The following is a 17,188-nucleotide window of genomic DNA, read 5'->3' on the forward strand; positions in this document are numbered from 1 at the left end:
CTCTTGGCAGCTGAGAAAAGAGGTTCCCCTGCTAAAATGAGGGATAGAGGGTTGTGCTAGGCTTTCCCTGTTTCCATGAGACAAGGTGGAGTCCACTGATGAACATGTGGACCAACAGGCACTTTCAAAGTGACCGTCTTTAGAGCTCATTCGTACAGATTGTCGTTAACCCCAAGGACGCCAAGGATAAAGACAGGGACAGTCTTCCTATCCAAGAGGTGGGAGGAAAGGGGAAAAGAAAAGGAGGAAGGAAATCAAAAAGGCCTCCATCAAGCCCCGCCCCCAACCTGTCCCCTTTCTGTGAAGTTCAACACAACAGCAACGTGCAAGGACAGAAATGCCAACCTGAGAATTCACCCGGGGCGGTGATGAGGGAGTTGGTGGCCTCCGTTTCAGTGTAAGACAATGTGGAATCAGATAGATCTACGGAAGAAACAAAAAGACAACTTAGTTGGCTGCGGGGCGCTCCTCTCTTTTCTTCTCACGCATCTGTGTGTGTACGTGTGCATGTGCACACGCAAGTGCTTGCAAAGGGCGACGTGTCCCTCTCAGCTTCCTGATGCCACTCTGTAACTTCGTCCCGCGATCACGCGAGACCAGGCCAGCCGGCCCTGGAACTTCCCTGGAAAATGCTGACTGCTGCAGCCCTCACACCTGAAAAAGTTTCAACTGCCCTGACCACAGAAATAACCCAAGTTCAGGGGACTGAGCAAGTAGCAACTTGGAGCCTCTGTGGGTAAGGTTAAATTAAGCCCCTAAACAATTCATAGTTGCTGTGCTTAATTACAACCATTAAAATTCTTAAAGTTGTTCCTTCTTGCTTCCTTCCTTCCTTGCTTCCTTCCTTCCTCCCGCTGGAGCTCGGGAAGCTCTGTTTTAACAAGTTACCAGCCATCCTCACTCTGTCCCGCTTACACCCCTCTAATTAAGGGCTCAAGCATTTGCTCCCAGATTAACTTTTTTTCTCGCTCTTCCCTCCTCCACTCTTTAACATCCAAACCTGCTCACGGAGCAACTTTCAATGCCTGGACTGGTTTTTTTAAGGCATTCTTTTTTTTTTTTTTTTTAAGTAGTTTTAAGTACTTCGTATGGCATGCATTATTTGTTTTTCCCTGTCTGCAGTGCGGTGAGACGAGGAAAGGAAAATCTTTGGCACGTTTTCTCTTGGACACTAAGCTACCACCTTGACAAGCCGATGCCTTTTGGGGGCAGGCAGACTGGCAAATTTTTTCCTCTGCGACCAGCTATGGGGCGTTGTCCATGTGAAGGCGTCAAAAGGTACGTTCTGTGAGGTTGACAGCTCATCACCTTCTTACCCAGCTCAACCCAGGTCTGGCTCAGTGGGTCCCACCTGACCAACCTGGGGATTCCTGGGACCAAAACCGTTAGCCAAGGCCCTGGCTAGCTAGAATTCCATTCGATCCTGTAGGATTTTTTTTTCCCTTTTACCACATGGTTTGGGGAACGGGAAGATGAAACATTAACCAATTCTAGGGAGGGGGGGTGGTTTGGGGTTTTTTTGTTGTTGTTTCCCAATTGCCAGATGCTGACTGGGTGTTCTGGGTTTTATTTTGCTTTTTGGTCTCATGTGATCACAGAGGCTTAGAAGTGAACTGACTTTTTGTTTATGAAAAAGCAACAATGCAAGGAAAAGAAAATAATACAAAAAATAGCCCGGACTATTTATCAGGACACGAAAAAGTTATCTGCTGCTAAAATGTGTTAGGAGGAAACTACGGACACATGGAAAATCTCTTGGAAACAAAAATAATAACCCCAATGCCCAAGTGGGAACTTCTTAAAAGCGTTTTGCTTTTCGGATCTAATGTTCCCAAAGTGCTACATCGCAGGCTGGACCCTATTCCTTGCGGGAGCCGCTGTAGAGCCAACGTGGGCAGCTCTGTGAGGGTCCCAGGCATGGGAACGGTTCCCACCTTTCACAGCTAGTAAGTCCCTATCCTGCATCCTTCCAAACCCTCCCATTTATTGCTTCTAGAGAGGCCCTGACATCTGATACCCTGCAGTGGCTGATGGAGAAAAAGAACACTCCCAACCTTGATCACTGCTCAAGCCCCAGAGAGGGACCCTGCTTTGAAGCTGGAGCCCCAGGTTTGAGTCCAACCTCCACCATCAGTCATAAAAGTCAGGGCTCACCAACTTCTTCTGCAAAAGGCCCCAGAGCGAATAGCATTTTCAAGCCTTGTGAGCCACACGATCTCTGTTACAGCTACTCAACTGTGTCACTATAGCATAGAAGCAGCTACAGACAACATGGAAACAGGCAAACACGGTGATATTCCAGCGGGATTTTTTTTCACGGATGCTAAACTTTGAATTTCATGTAATTTTCACATGTCGGGAAATATTACTCTTTCGATGTTTTTTTTTTTTTTAACCATCAAGAAAAGTACAAAACATCCTTAGCTCACGAAACATACAAAAAACAGATGGCAGGCCATAGTCTACAGATTCCTGAGCTATGTGACCACCAGCAAATGTCATTTCCTCTTTTCCGGGCCTCAGTTGTCCCATTTGTAAAATAACCGGGACACCTGTTGATTTCCAAATGGTCATTCTGCAGGGCCAGGCGGTGTCCTGATTTTTGCTGCTTTATCACAGGCTGACCTGCAATTCCTCGGGGCAATGATCCTCGACATTCGAACTGAGGGGCTACATTTACTAAGAACCTTTGAGGGTTTTCCCCCCCTCTAATGGATCTACAGATCTTCTAAGCAACCAGTGCAATTATGTTGACTTGGGAAATGCTGAGACAGGCCTGTGAGGAAGGGATGGGGAACCGCCGAGCTGAATGGGGTTTCTGCCTCAGCCCTGCTGCTCATTAGCTACAGGGCCTGCTCCAGCCCTCAGCCAGATTCCTCATCTATGAAGTGACAGGGTCCCACCAGATGACCTCTTCGGTTCCCCCAGAAAACTAAATAAAGCTCCTCCATGCACGGGATGACCATCCGTGGGGAAAAACAATGAGGAAGTTGCCATCATTAAACCACTGACTCACACACCGTCATGGGACAGGCTCTGTCCTCCTAGGCTGAAGAGGTCAAACTCCTGAAGGGACCCAGTGGGCATTTCTGACTGCACCAGGCGGGGTGGGGGTAGGGGGCGGCCTGGAAAGAAAACTGGCCTGGATGCCTGAGAGTCTGTGACACTTAGAAGTGACCTCCCAGATGATGCTGACACAGGCTACTGGGAAGAGGCCTTTACCAAAAACAAAACAAAACCCACTTCTTGTGGTCACTTGGTGGAATGTGTGAGCATCACTGCTGTGCTATCGGACTTTGGAAGCTTGACTCCCACGGGAACTGCCTGGGTCGCAAAGTTTCTCTCTTGGTACTTAGTAAAGCCAAACGAACTCACCCCATCCCTGGTATCCTCCTCTGGGGGACCCAGCAGGGCCAGAAAACAAGCCACCGCTACTTGTAAAACCACATGCAGCTACTCCAGAATACGAGCTGCTCATCTAGCCCCAAGGGTTTCCAGAGAACACTTCTGACTCTGAGTGGGACCTGCCTACAATGACATTGCCACCTCCACGGAGCACACCCCGGGGTCGGACCACGCCAGGGGCTTTCTGCACCAATACACGGATTTTCTGCACAGTCCGACGGTTGTTTCTGCCCAGGTGAACTTCCTGGCTTAAAATGGGGGGAAAAACACCACCCCTCTCAAAGGGGACTTCATATGCTCTACCTATCTGTCATAGTGCTAATTAACACAAGTCAAAGGAGAACAACCAAGGGCTGGGGGAGGGAGAGAGGAAAAGAGAGAAATACCAAACCCATCTCCAATGAGGTGCTTAAGTCAAAACCCATTCATCTCCCACAGGCCCATGTTTAAAGGTCACAGAGAGGTTAATGATGAGCCGAGGAATTTCAAGATGTAAATAGCCGGCTGCAGAGCCTGGGTCTGCTTTGGCCCGACTGGAGGTGTGTTTGTAAAACTTCGCCCCATCTCAAAGGCAACCAGGCCTGCTTTCCCCCCTCCCCTCCACACCCCTGAGCACTGAGGCTGGGCCCTGGACTGAAAGGGAGCCAGTGGGAAGGAGGACACACTTACCCAGTGGCTTGTACTCGTCGTGAGGAGACAGCCGAGAATAGGGGGGCGGTGGTGATTCTGAAAGACAGGAGACAACATGTCACTGCTGGGGTGGGGGGGGGGGAGTTCACACCTGGGGGGGTGGACCTGCTTTTGATCATCGGTTTCCTCAAATAATAAATCCAGCCCCCAGGAAACACTCCTCTTTTCCCACCACCTCTGCTGCCCAACAGGTGAGGCCACAGGCTTGGCATACAGACCCGGACTCAATCCCTCCTCTGCCACCTTTGGCCGTGTGACCTCAGGCAAGTTGCTTCACCTCTCTGAACTTGTTTCCTCAGCTCTAAAACAGGGACAATAATCACAAAGACCTTCCAGGTGTGCCAGGAGGGCAAAAGAAGACTATGTCAAACAGTTCTTGGTATTCTGGAAAAATACATGCACAAACAGTAACTGTTACTGTAACAAGTCAGAGCTACGGTTCCCTGATAAAACACAGGAAGCTCTGTTAAATTTGAAGTTTGGACATACGTGGTGTATTTTTAGCATAAGTATATCCCTTGCAAGACTTGGGACATACTTACACTAAAAAAATTACGTGCTGTCTGTCAGAAACTCAAATTCAACTAGGCATTCTTTAGTTTTATTTGCTAAATTTGGCAACTCTAATCAGCATGAGAGACACAGAAGCTCCTTCCAGATCAGCTGCATTACAACTGACATTCTTGGGGGCAGGGTGGAAGGTAAGATTGGCTAGATCCCAGGAAGTCAACCCAGCTACCTAGATGAGAGACCTTAAGCCAGTCACTTCCAGCTAGCTCTCAGCCTCAGTCTCCCCCTTTGTAAAGAGAAGGGGTGGCCCACAAGTTCTCCGTGGCCTCCCATCTCAGACCCTCTGTGATTCCTTATCGTCTACGGTATTTTTCTTTGGGTTTCCTTTCATTTGCCCAAAATACTCCTCCTTGAAAACATATATTTTGTCTTCAGAAGAATTCCTTAGCCTCTTGCTTTAGGGGAAGTAACAATTTGCTAAACTAAGTAACAATTTGCATGAATGAAATGACCCTTCATTTTCCCTAAATGAAACTAAACACCATCAAATCGCAAACTAAAACAAACTCTCGGTGGTAGTAAAGTGGTAATAACTATTATTAGGCAGGTATCAGTAATGACACAAGGGGTAATAAGTGTTTTTCGCAATGATAATAAGGCACAATTAGCTGTAGGAGCATTTGTTTTTTGCTCTGTACACCCGATGCAGCTTGACTTCTTCCCCACCCCAGCATTTCCAGCCTGAAATTACTTCAACAAAGTGAGGGCTCTGAGGTCTAGAAACAGGGAATCTTTTGTGGACAGGAGTTTGAGAGAAGGAAAAGTGAATCACAGAATAGCCACTGGGGACAGAAGCAAACATGCGCTGAATGCCTCCCCTGTTTCTTCCTCCATGCAGGGCATTTTCTATTTCGTTTATTGTCTTTCATTCTTCTGGGTCTTAGGTACAGAGTGGTTAATCATGCTCATGGGTACCTATTCTTATTTTGTCCTTTCTCCAAAGTAAATACAATGGCCATTATTATTCCCATTTTACAGATGTGAAGACTGACTTGCCCAGTGTCTCCCAGCCAATCATGATGAAACTGGAATTTGGGCCCGGGCCCGACTTGGCTCTACATCCCAATGACACAGGCAGCAACAAGAGGCACCCTGTATCACACCGCCTCACCCCAGCGAGGTCCAGTGCGTCACGGGCACAGAAAGAGCTCAGTAAACATCTAAAGTCATTATCCTCATGATGGTGACGAGGATAATGGCAAAGTTCGGGCCGTGTAGACAAAGGTGTGGAGAAAGAGGACCTAGAAGGCCAAAGGGGTGATCCCAAGGAGATGCCAAGCCAGACTCGAGGAAGGGAACTATCTGCCTTCAGTAGGACCCACGTCACACCCACTGGCGCAGGCCTTGGAGGGGCTGGAGACCAGACTCAGCGAGGACCAGCCTTGCTTCAGGACACGAAGCAGTACGCAAGCGGGGCTAGAGCTTAACCAAGAAAGACAGTTGAGGCTGGCGCTCCCACTGTACAGTGACCACTGAGGCCTGGACAGTGGGAGCGGCTCCCTCAGTGCCACACGCTGAACTGGTCGTAGAGCCAAAGTCAGGACCAGAAGCCAGGTCTCCTGATCCCCAGCCTCATGCCCTTCCCACCACCCCACTCACTTAGCAGAAGACCTGCAATTCCTGGGTCAGGGCTCCTTTTGCAAAAATCTGATCGGCTAAGGCTCAGGCCACACATGGTGGGGAGGTGGGGGAGGGGGGGGTGCTCCGGACAGCTGCCCTCCCAGATCTGTCCCCCGAAAGTGAAACCTGCCAGCAATGGGCCATGGAGGCTGGAGTCAAGCCACTATAATCAACCCCAGGATTTCACCCAGGGGCTGCTTACCTGGAACCCAAAGCTGAAAATACAGGGGAGAAGGGCTACTGAAGTCCCCTCTTGAAGGAGCTGCCTGAGACAGCCGCCACCCATGGCCACACGCAGGCTGGGTGTGTCCTGATGTGAATGAGGCACAAAGCGAATCTACAAACTTGGAACGTCCATCTCACCAGCGAGGGAAGCACTGCAAAGCTTTGGGGAGGGACCTGACCAGGCCCCCACGTGCTCCAGCAGAACAGTTCGCACAGAACTGTTTAACAACTTTAGAGGTTGGAAGCTGAACGCTACATTCCATCCTGGGCAAGTTCAAAAGTATGAAGGCCCACAGATTCCGCCACGAGACACGGGGATTTATAATGTCAGGCGGTCACCCAGGTCAACTGCTGCTTTCAACGGATGGGGCAGCCGAGGTCCGGCCAGGTAGGCCACAGAGGAAGGCACAAGATGTTATTTTACTTCAGCTCAACAAAGGGCCAGGCCAGGCGGGAACCAACACCCGGTTACCTTTTTTGAACACCTGAGTTCTTCTGCTCACCTACCCTAAGATTCACTCTTTGAAAGTGCTGAATTCAGTGCTTTTTAGTATATTCAGAGTTGTGAGACCACCACCACAATACAATTACTGGACATTTTCATCACCCCAAAGAAGCCCTGTCCCGTTAGCTGTCCGTCCCTATGCCCTCAACCCGTGGGCAACCACAAATCTACTCTCAGTCCCCGTGGGTTTGCCTATTCTGGACATTTCACACAGACTCACATTGTAGGAGGCTCTTTGTGGGGGGCTTCTTTCACCCAGCATAATGCTTTTAAGGCTCATCCGTTCAATAGCTGCATTCTTCTTTATGGCCGAATGATACTCCGTTGGATGGATATACCACATTTGGTTACCCATTCATCAGCTAATAGACATTAGGGCTCTTTCTGTTTTCTGACTTTTAGGAATAATGCTGCTATGAACAGTACTGGGTAACTTTTAACCGGCCCCTCTGCTTCACTCCCACACTTCCAGGCCCCACGGATCTGGGAGAGTGGAGCCCTAGGTCATTAACTCAGGTGGCCTACTCAGTATGCGAGACAAAAGGACAGAAGAGTAAGTGTGGGCTGCCTCCAGGCCCTCTCTCCGCTCCCCTCCGAGAAGCTACCTGATGAGTGAGTGCCAAAGTTGTGTTGATTTTTCGGTAATAAACTTAGATGCTTTAAACTTGAAGGGGAGAGCCTCCCCCAGAGCCCTGCAGGCTCCTCTGAAAGCAATGGACATGAGAGAGACAGACAGACAGACAGACATCAGACACTCCAGCCCCCTCAGACATCAACTTCAGGAATCTCCTCCAACTTCCTTCAGAAGTAAGAGCAGTCAGCCAGGGGCCAAGTGTACCAGAAGGTTAGTGCTCAGCTCAGCTCGGCCCAAACGTGCCTCTGGTTAGCCCCCTAGTGGGTGGAGGGGGTGATACTTAGCCTTTCGGGATCTGGACCCTAATTCTAAAGCCAGAAGAGCTCCCAGCCTCTCCCAGTGCCTGGTAAGGTTTCAGTTTGGGATAATGCCTTCCACCCCCACCCCCCCCCCCCCTTTGAGCCCATCATCTCCCTTAGGAAAGGATCCACTTGCCTCCCTGGGCCTCCCCGTTGCCACCTTCCGCAGGGGGTGGCTGTGGGTGGGGAGGGGGCCTCCCGAGTGCCCTCCCCTCCACCCCCAGAACCTGAAGGCTCAACCTCAAGCCCGGGACGGGAGCCTCAGAAAAGGAGCTCCTGGCGCTTTAAGGCCGGCTGAGCCTAATTGCCCAGATTCCCCCGGCAGCCAGATAAACAGCGCGGCCGGCTGGCGCCAGCAAGAGGCAAACTGCACATTATCACCCCTTCCTCACCTCCAAGGAGGAGCTCCGAGGAGCAGGGCGGGCGGGCCGAGGGGCCGCCAGAGGGGCGGGGCAGGGGCTTGGAAGCCCAACTTGAAATTGATCTCATTTCAAAGGGATAATGCCAGGCCAAATAAAAGGAAAACTTTTTAGCCCATTCTAATTCCTATAGTCCTGGCCTGGGAACCCTGTGTTTTCCTAGGCGGCCTCCTCCAGTCGTTTAGAAGTTCTCTCTCGCTCTGTCTCTTTCCCTGGCGCAATTTGGATAATAGTAATTTACTGAATATAATTACAGAAAAAAAAAAAAAAAAGTAGTGAAGCAAAGAGCAGGAGATTTATTCCAAAGTTAATGGATACTTTCAGGAGAAAGGAGCTGTATAAACACAGGTTAAACTGTGATTAAAGTATTTCTCCACATTTCCGTCCACATAGGCACCGAGCTCAGCGAACTGGCTTTTCCCGGGACAGAAAGACACACAAGAGGGAAGGAGAGCTGGGGTCTGACTCCCAAGGGGTCGAAGGTGCAGGGTAGGGCCGGGCACAGAGGAAAGACCCCCACTTTCTGAGACAAGCATGGGGGAGAGGGCAGGGCAGGGGAGGCAGGCTTGTGTCACCTGGAATCCGCCCATATCAGACCCTAGGGATTCTGTCCACCTCCTCACTTTACCCATGGGAAGGGGAACTGGCCCCAATGTCCCAAACAAGTTGATGGATGGGAGCAGGGTTTGCCCTGAGCAGCAGGGGTCAGCACTGCCCAGAAAGGGGCCTCCTGTCACTTGGGCTCCCTGTGGGGATCAGGTGGGCACTGGTGCCCTCAGTTGGCCTGCTGGGTATTCCGGTATACTCTCCAGCTATGTGCCTGCTATCCATGAGTGTGTCTGTCTTGTCTGCCCCAGTGCCCCAGCCCTCTTCCCCCAGAGCCCTGGAAGGAGCAGTCTCCTTATCAGGATGCGCACGGCTGAGCTCCAGCTATGCACCCGCCCAGCTTCAGGAGCCAGGCTGGCGGCCAGGCAGCAGGGGTGGGGTGGGCAGCAAAGGGCTCCCCAGTTCTCGGTCCCAGCGGCCCAAGCCACCAGGCAGGGGATGAGGCAACAGGGTCAACCTGGCGCCTACTGAACACTCTTCCCAGACCATGGGTCCCCCCAACTGCCCCCAGGGTGGCTTGAATGGGGGAAGGAGGGGGAGGGCTGGCAAACAGGCAGGAGACACAGCCCCTGCACCAGTGCCTCCTTTTGGGAGGAGAAAGGGAGAAAGGGAGTCAAGTGCCAACAATGCTCAGTCTAGAATGAGATGTGGAGAGTGTTCTAGAGCCACCCCCATTCCACTCACAAGGAGACTGTGAGGAGAGGTTATTCACCCAAGGTCAAACTATCCTTACTAGAGAGCCTAGGACCAGGTCTGTGGTGAAGAACTTCCACTGCAGGGGAAAAACTGCCCCCCAACCTGTACCTGGCAGTCTGTGGGGCTCAAACCACCCCCTAAGGTGACTTCTAATCCAAGGTGTAGAAACGGTGGGGGGAGGAGGCCTGTCTGTTGCTCCAACATTTCCATGCCATCCCTTCCGGCTCACACACCTGAGCTTGCCTGGCACCTTGACTCTCGGCTGGCCCTCCCCTCCTCCTCCATGCCCACCTCCCCAACCCATCCTCCAAAGTAGTCTCCGAACAGAGCTATGGAGCTCCTGGAGGGGATCCTGTTACCTGCACACCCCACAGCGCTCTGATAGTTCAGACCCACTGACCTGGCCCTTCTTCCCCCATCTCTGCCCCATCTCCCTGCCCAGATTATGTTTCTTAAGGGCATGGGTCGTACTCCTATTTCCGCTTTCCCCACTCTAGCACCCAGTACGGTGCCTGGCACAGAGCAAGTGCTCAACAAATAGTCACTGGCAAACTGACCTGGTAAGAGAGAAAATACCTGCCAGAGCCTGCTAAAAAGCACACAGTGAGCCCCACCAATTATCTCCCACTAAATAAAAATGATGAGGGACAGGGTAACCACAAACGGGGACCTGGGCCCCAGAGTTAGGGAGGAGACAGGGTGGCAGAGGGGAGGAAGCCACTTCCAGGAGAAGCTGTCTGGAAGAGGAACAAGGGACACAGAAAGCCTACCACAGGTCACAGGTCAGGGACTGCCCAAAGCCCTTGAATCAGGCCTGGAGTGACCGTGTGGGAACCAGGGCAACCAGATGAATACTGCCTCTCCCCACCTACCCCCCATCAGTGCTGTCTTCAGGAACCACCACTGAAGCACATTCCTTTCCCCTCCAGGCACTACACTGCACCGAACAAGACATCTGGGACAAATCCTGGGCCCACCCTCCCCTTCCACACTAGGTATCCGAAGATCTGTGATCTGACCCTCTATGTGCCCCCAGGCTGGGTGCAGACTCTCCAGAGGGGACAGACTGGAGGAGCTCAGAGCCCTTCCAGGCCCAAGAGCCTTTATTCTTCCAGCAGGTCTCACCCCCACAGGCCCCCCAAAGCCACCTAAGATGCATACACCCCTAAGATGCTATAGGCCGAAATGTGCAAGCCCTGCAGAGCAGAGGTCAGAACAGGGGAACTGCAAGCTTCTGGCCTGCCAGAAGCCTCCACCTGTCCTCACCTCTGTTCCAGAACCCAGGGCCTGCTCAGGTAAGCAGTGCTGGGGGTGGGTGTGTGTGGGAAATCCCAGGGAGAGAACAAAGAAGGGAGGCAGTTCTCAGAGATAAATAAAATATCTGGCCTTCTCGCCTCCTCCTCCAGACACCTCCAGGACCCTCTAGAAAAACTGGACATAGAATTGACAATGATGACCATGGCGGGCCCTGATATTTGACACCCAAGGGATGCTGGGAACAGTCAGGCAAGAAGGTGGTCTCCACTTTGAGAGAGGAGCTTTGCTCCAGAGTATACAAAGGAACAAGTGTGACAATCTATGAACACCGGTGACTCTGGCCGTGAACGATCTCTACACCCCATTTCACAACTTGTATCCACCTGGATATAGGAAAGTATCGCGTTAGGTATAAATAGACTGGGATAAACCGGGAGGGGGGCGAACGACTCTGTGTTGGGCTTCCGTCAGGCCTGCCCTTCTCTTTCACTGTCTATGAAGCTACAGCGTTAAGTTAGGTCCCTGAGGCTGCACTGAGAAAACTCCAATGCACAGCCTTTTAAGTCTACCGGAGCCGTAAGAAGAAGGTGCCATTTGACACGTGTGCCCCGATACCCACTTCCCGGCCGTCCCGCCAGGGTGAGGCGCTTCCACCTCGGGCTCCCACGCACCAGGGGCACCCGGGGTTGCAGCCCCAGCTCCCCCAGCCCGCGGCGTCGCGGACCGAAGGGCCGCGCAAGGGGGCGGGGAGGGGAACGGGGAACCCCCCCCCGGGGAACCCCCCCCCCCCCCCGCCAACGCTCCCGGCCGGCGCGCGCGCTCACCTGGCCCGCAGAGCCGGCTGAAGTGGTAGGGGTTGCAGCACACGGTGGGGCCGTCGGCGGCGGCGGCGAAGCTGTGGCAGCCGCACAGGGGCTTCAGCTCCACGGCGTGCTGGAGGTCGGGCCAGCGGAAGAGGCGGCCGAGCAGCAGCTGCGGCGGCGCAGGCTGGCCGCCCAGGCGGAGGTCGGCGCGCGGCACCAGCACGCAGCCGCCCGGCACGCCGCCGCGGGACTCCACCGCCTCCAGCAGCGTGTCCAGCGAACGCTCCTTGAGCCGCTTCAGCAGCGAGTACGTGACCGTCTTGAGTTCCTGCTCGAGCAGCAGCAGCCGCGAGCGGGCTTCGCGACTCCGCCCGCCGCCCGCCGCCTCCAGGGCCGCCCCGGCCAGGGGGTCGCCGGCGTCCCGCGGCGCGCCCGCGGCGTCCCGCTCCGAGAAGAGACAGCAAGTCACAGTCTCGCAGTCACTTTCGGGCAGCCAGCCCGGACCTCCCGGCTCCGCCACGTCCAGCGGGGAGCCCCCAGCGCCGGCCCCCAGCTCCGACATGGGCCTCGGGGGGCCCCCTGCGCGCCGGCGCCTCCCCGCGCCCTGGGCGCCTCGCTGTCCCACCGCGTCCCGGGGCCGCCGCGGGGCTACCGGGCGGACTTCGGAGCGGCCGCAGCCTCCGCCTTCTCGTGCCCGCGGGGCCGGCTCAGCTCGGCTGCCCAAGCTCCCATCCTCGTCGCCGCCGCCGCCGCCGCCGCCGCCGCCTCCTTCCTCCCGGTCGGGGACCACACGACTTCGCCAAAGTCGCCGCACCAGCCCCGAGCGTTTGGACCTGAACATACGATATCCTTTGGCGCCGGGGGTGGGGGGGAGGCAGTCTCCGGTTACCGGGGGTCCGTTCCGTCAGCGAGGCGCCGGCTGCGCGGGCCGCAGCCCCACATGAAGCTCCGCCGCCGGGCGCCGTGCAGGTCGCGCACAGCCTGTCGTCGAAGGGGCGCCGCAGGGCTGCAACATGAGGGAGCTCGCCGGGCCGGGCCGGCGGGGAACACGCGCGCGCCGAGCCGCAGTCCGCGCCGGGCCAGCGGCTACATGGACCCCGGCGGCCGGGCTACTCAGCAACTCCAGCCCCGGCGCTGGAGGGGGACTGCAGGCTGCCCTCCGCCAGAAAGACCCCGCATGGGCCGGCGAGCCTTCAAAAGTTGCGCGACTGGTCCATGAGCACAAAGCGCTCCGCCGAACCCCCCAGATGTGTCCGGGCAGCCCTGCCTTTAAAACCCAAACGCTTAACTACATGGGCTTTTCCTGCAGGATCCGAAAGGCCGGCTTGTTGATACCTTCAGCTTCCTTCTTACTCCCTGCAAAAGAAGGGGGGGGGGGGGGGAGGAAAGAAAAAAAAAGAAAGCCCAAACAAAACCAAAATCCTGGAATTGCATGCACGGAAAGCCAACTCCGTCTCAGGTCCCAGGCGCTAGATGCACTTGGAGCGAGTTTCTCCTGAACGCGGGTGTCAACACATGAGTGGAAACTGTAAAAATCCCAAAGAGCTGTTGGGAATCCTTAATTAAAAATGCAATCCACCGAGGCAGAGGTCGCAGCCCGCCCCACGCTGCGCTCGGACGCCCGGGGCGCCGCGGCTGCAGAGGTCGTCCCCCTCCCCCCTCCACAAAAAGTGCCTCCCGGTGGCCCCGCGGTCCCTGCGAGGTCTGGCGAGGCAGCGCCCGGCGGCTCTTTCTCTCGGCTCGGCTCCCTCGCTCGCTCCCCCGCTCGGCTCTCTCTCTTTTTTGTTCTCCTCAAACGCACACTGAGGGCCCCCGGAGGAGCGCCGCGGAGTCATTGGCTGCCTCCCATCATATGCCAGTCTAGACACTTTGGCGGCTCCGCGGCGCTGATTGTTGCGCAAACAAGGTTTCAAGTTTCTTAACTCTTAAAGGAGAACACGTCCCATTGCAGGGCCCGAGGCTCCGAAGGGCCGGCTCCCGGGGCGGGCCGAGCTCGGGCTCCCGCCCCACGCTCGCCCCGGCACCCCCGCCCCGAGCCTGACAGCGCCCACGGCCCGCTTTCAAGCCCGCGTTGCGCCGCGGGCACGGATGCGAGCGAGCACACCCCCTCGCGCGCGCGCACACACACGCGAGTTACACAAACCACGCGCGAGCGGCGCGAAGGCGCGGTGGACACACTGAGACTTGGATGCAAACGGGGCGCTTTGCCTCTCCCTGGCTTGTGCACAAACTTACAAACACACATTGCACTTTAGAGTTGGGCCAAACCCCCATCCCAGGGAAGGCTAATAAAAATGGGTGTGCGTGTGTGCCTTCCTGGCCTGAGTCTCTTGGGAGCAGGGGGCGGCCGATTTGTTACGGTAGCGGGATCTTGATGGCACAAGGTCTCCACACCCCCGGCCGCAGTCAGGGGTCTCTCTGCTGGGCCAAATGAGGGACCTGGGACGCTTGGCGCAAGGGGGCTCCAGGCTTGCCCGAGGTAGCGAGTTGCAGAGGGTGGGGTAGGGGCGGGGAGTGTCTCCTCTCCGGCTCCTCACGGTCGCCACGGCTCTCCCTCGGAGCTAGGCGGGAGGCCAGCAGTCCCGGGCCCCCTCGGGGCCGGGTGCTTCCTCCTCCCCTTTCCCCAAGTGATTCTCTGCACCACCGAGAGGGATGTGGGTAGGGGTCTTGCTCTCCCCTGCGACGTTTCACCAAGGAAATGGGGATGGGTTGGGGGCAGGGTCCCGGCCCACTGGGTCCGGGACCGGCTAGGGGGCGCGGCGGCAGCAGCGGGCCGCCCGGCGCGGGAAGGGTTAAGGCCGCTCCTGCCCCTGGAGCCGGCGCGGCGGGGTACCTCCTCGGGCGCGCTCGCTCGTCCGAGGGTGGCAAAAGTTCAAGCTTGTAAAGTCGGGATTGGTCCCGCGCGGAGGGAAAAAAGGCCTGGTTCCCCCCTCCCCCCCCGGGCGCGGCGCCGATTGGCCGGGCCGCGGGGCGGGCACCGCCCTCTCCGCGGCGCGCGGCGGCCCCGCCCCCGGCGCGGCACCCCGCCCCTTTCCGGGCAGGAGCCTGGCCCCGCACTGAATGAAAGAAATTCCGCTACTCTCATTGGCCCGGGGCTGGGCGCCATTCCCCGGCGGGGGCCGCGGGGGCGCCGGCGCGCGGGTCTCCCCCGGGGGTGCCCACGTGTGAGGCTGGCCCTTTGAGTGTGCGACGGGGCGAGTACCCCGCGGGGCTCGGAGTCTCTGTGAGCGCTGGGGGAAGGGCGGTGTATTCAGGAAGGACTCCGAGCCATTTGCTGAGCTGTACCTGGAGCCAGGTACTGTTCGCGCCGCGCTCTCCGGGAGACGTGGTTTTTCTTTCGGAAGGATGTCCGGGCCGAGAAGCTTCCTCACCCCCATCCACTACTGCTTTGGCCAAATCAAAATAGCTGTCAGTGTCCTGTTTGAAAAACGAGGGTGACGGTGCCTACCCTGCGCTCCTCACGGGACCGTGAGGATCCTTTGGAGAGGGTGCATTTCAAGCGCACAGATCGCAAGTGAACAGCGAGATGAATTTTCGCAAGTGAATACAACACTTATGTAGCTAACCAGCACCCAGAAGCCCATCTCGTGGTCCTTTCGGTCATTTCTCGCCCCTGGGGGAAGAATACGAAGAATAACTCAGTGTCAAGTGTTTTCTTTTATCGGGGTATTCGCTGCTTTGGCTGTGGATTGCAATAATAATAAATAAGTCGGAGCTTATTGACTCCTTACTGCGGGCAAGGCCACGTTCCAGGCATCATAAGGATTCAGTCACTGAATTCTCCCAACAACCCTCATAGGTAGTATTATTTCCCCTTTACAGATGAGGAAACTGAGGCACAGGAACTTGCCATTTAATTCGCCACTGACCAGATAGTGTTGAGAGTGCTAAAATGCTAAAACCAGATAGGCATAAACCAGTATGTATGCTCACCCCACAAGCTAACGGTGTGTGGGTCTGTGTTTCCAGAGCATACCTTCCAGGGCAGTGATTTTCAAAATGTGGTCCATTGGACCTGCTGAATCAAAGTATTATGGGATGAGGCCCCAAACACTTGGGGGTAGGTATGGTTGTTACCACTATTTTACAGATAAGGACACTGAGGCACAGAGGCTTTAACCTGCATTAGCTTTCAGTTAGTTGCAGAGGTGGGATTTGAACCCAGCCAGCTGAGCGGGGTAGGTGCAGGGATGAAGGTATGTCATGGGGCAGCAGGCTGGAGATGGGTTACCTTCTTCCCTGGGCAGTAACTCATAGTTTGGCTTCTGTTCTCATTCATGCAGAGATGCAACATTAGGGGCGAGGTGCCATTAGGTGCCTGCTGGATGCCATCTGAGGAGCACTGAAGCCAGAGTCTGGTAGGCCTAAGTTCAGTAGTGACCTTCCTAAACTTCCCTCAGCTTTATAAAGCCTCTGGGTTCTCATCTGTAAAATGGGAATCGGGGTCATGCTCCAGGCGGTTACCAAAATTAAATGACACGAGGACCCAAGTCATCCCTCATTACAGGAAGATGCCTCTGAGTGGAGATAGCATCAGGAAGGGAAGGGCACTGATAGTTCGGTCCACTGTCCTTGGATTCTCAGGGCCCATCCAGCCCAGCACTGGCCCGCACTTCCACCACTAGAGGGTGTGTGAGAGCCCAGCAGGGCAGGGCCTAGGAGCCACAGCCTAAGGGTACCCTCCTGGACTGCCCTCCAGAAAACAAGCTCCAGTTCCCTGGGGGTATAGAAGAAGAGGAAAGTGCTATGCCAGCTGATGTTCCGCAGACCCCCGCAGCCACATTACTCACAAAGTAACTCACAAAGAAGTGATCCTAACCCCTCAGATTCAAAACTGCTCCCTCCCCATTATTCCAGTATTTTCCCAAAGCACCTGGTGCTTTCTCTTTGCACTGCTTCTCCCAATACATAACCGTACGATTCCATGTCTATTCTCCTCTGCCTCTGGAACGTAAGCCCCACACGGGGAGAAATGGTGAGCTATCAGCCCCCCTCCCCCACCCCCCCGCCACCCACAGCAGTACTGAGGGAGTAGAGTCAGAAACAGGCCATTGGAGACCACCCTGTGCCATCACACGAGACCACGTTGCCCATTCCTCTCTGCAGTCCCTAGCACAACGCCTGTCATGTCATGGGCACCCAGTATCTTCGAGGTGGTTGAATTCAAATGTCTCACTTCACCAAGCTTCGTGCTCATCATCATCCTGTATCAAACATTTATACGCACTACCTAATCAAATCCACCCCACCCCCCCAAATCAGCACAATGAAGAATTTAACATTCTTACTAGACCTGTTTTCTAGAGAAGGAAACAGAGAGCATAAGTAATTTGTCTCTGGTCACATTGCCAACAGATGGCAGAGTTGGGACTTGAACCCAGGGCTGCTTGCCCTGAGGCTTAACTTCTCAACACCTGGTCCTGGATAAGAAAACATGGTCCTTTGCCCTTGGGAGTTTC

The 17,188-nt window shown here is 55.1% G+C and overlaps 1 protein-coding gene across 1 annotated transcript in view; it reads right to left on the minus strand.

The window, feature by feature from the left end:
- Nucleotides 1-14,573, minus strand: part of SMAD6 (SMAD family member 6) — a 76,500-nt gene extending 61,927 nt beyond the window's left edge. The window contains exons 1-3 of the mRNA XM_060618199.3: nt 11,751-14,573; nt 4,075-4,131; nt 346-423 (exon numbers count right to left, since the gene is read on the minus strand). Coding sequence (XP_060474182.1) covers nt 346-423; nt 4,075-4,131; nt 11,751-12,570 — 955 coding nt within the window. The 5' untranslated portion in view covers nt 12,571-14,573. The remainder of the gene's footprint in view (nt 1-345; nt 424-4,074; nt 4,132-11,750) is intronic.
- Nucleotides 14,574-17,188: the final 2,615 nt, after the last annotated feature.

The sequence above is a fragment of the Panthera onca genome, chromosome B3 (assembly GCF_046562875.1).
Source record: "Panthera onca isolate mPanOnc1 chromosome B3, mPanOnc1 haplotype 2, whole genome shotgun sequence".
In the NCBI taxonomy this organism is placed as follows: domain Eukaryota; kingdom Metazoa; phylum Chordata; class Mammalia; order Carnivora; family Felidae; genus Panthera; species Panthera onca.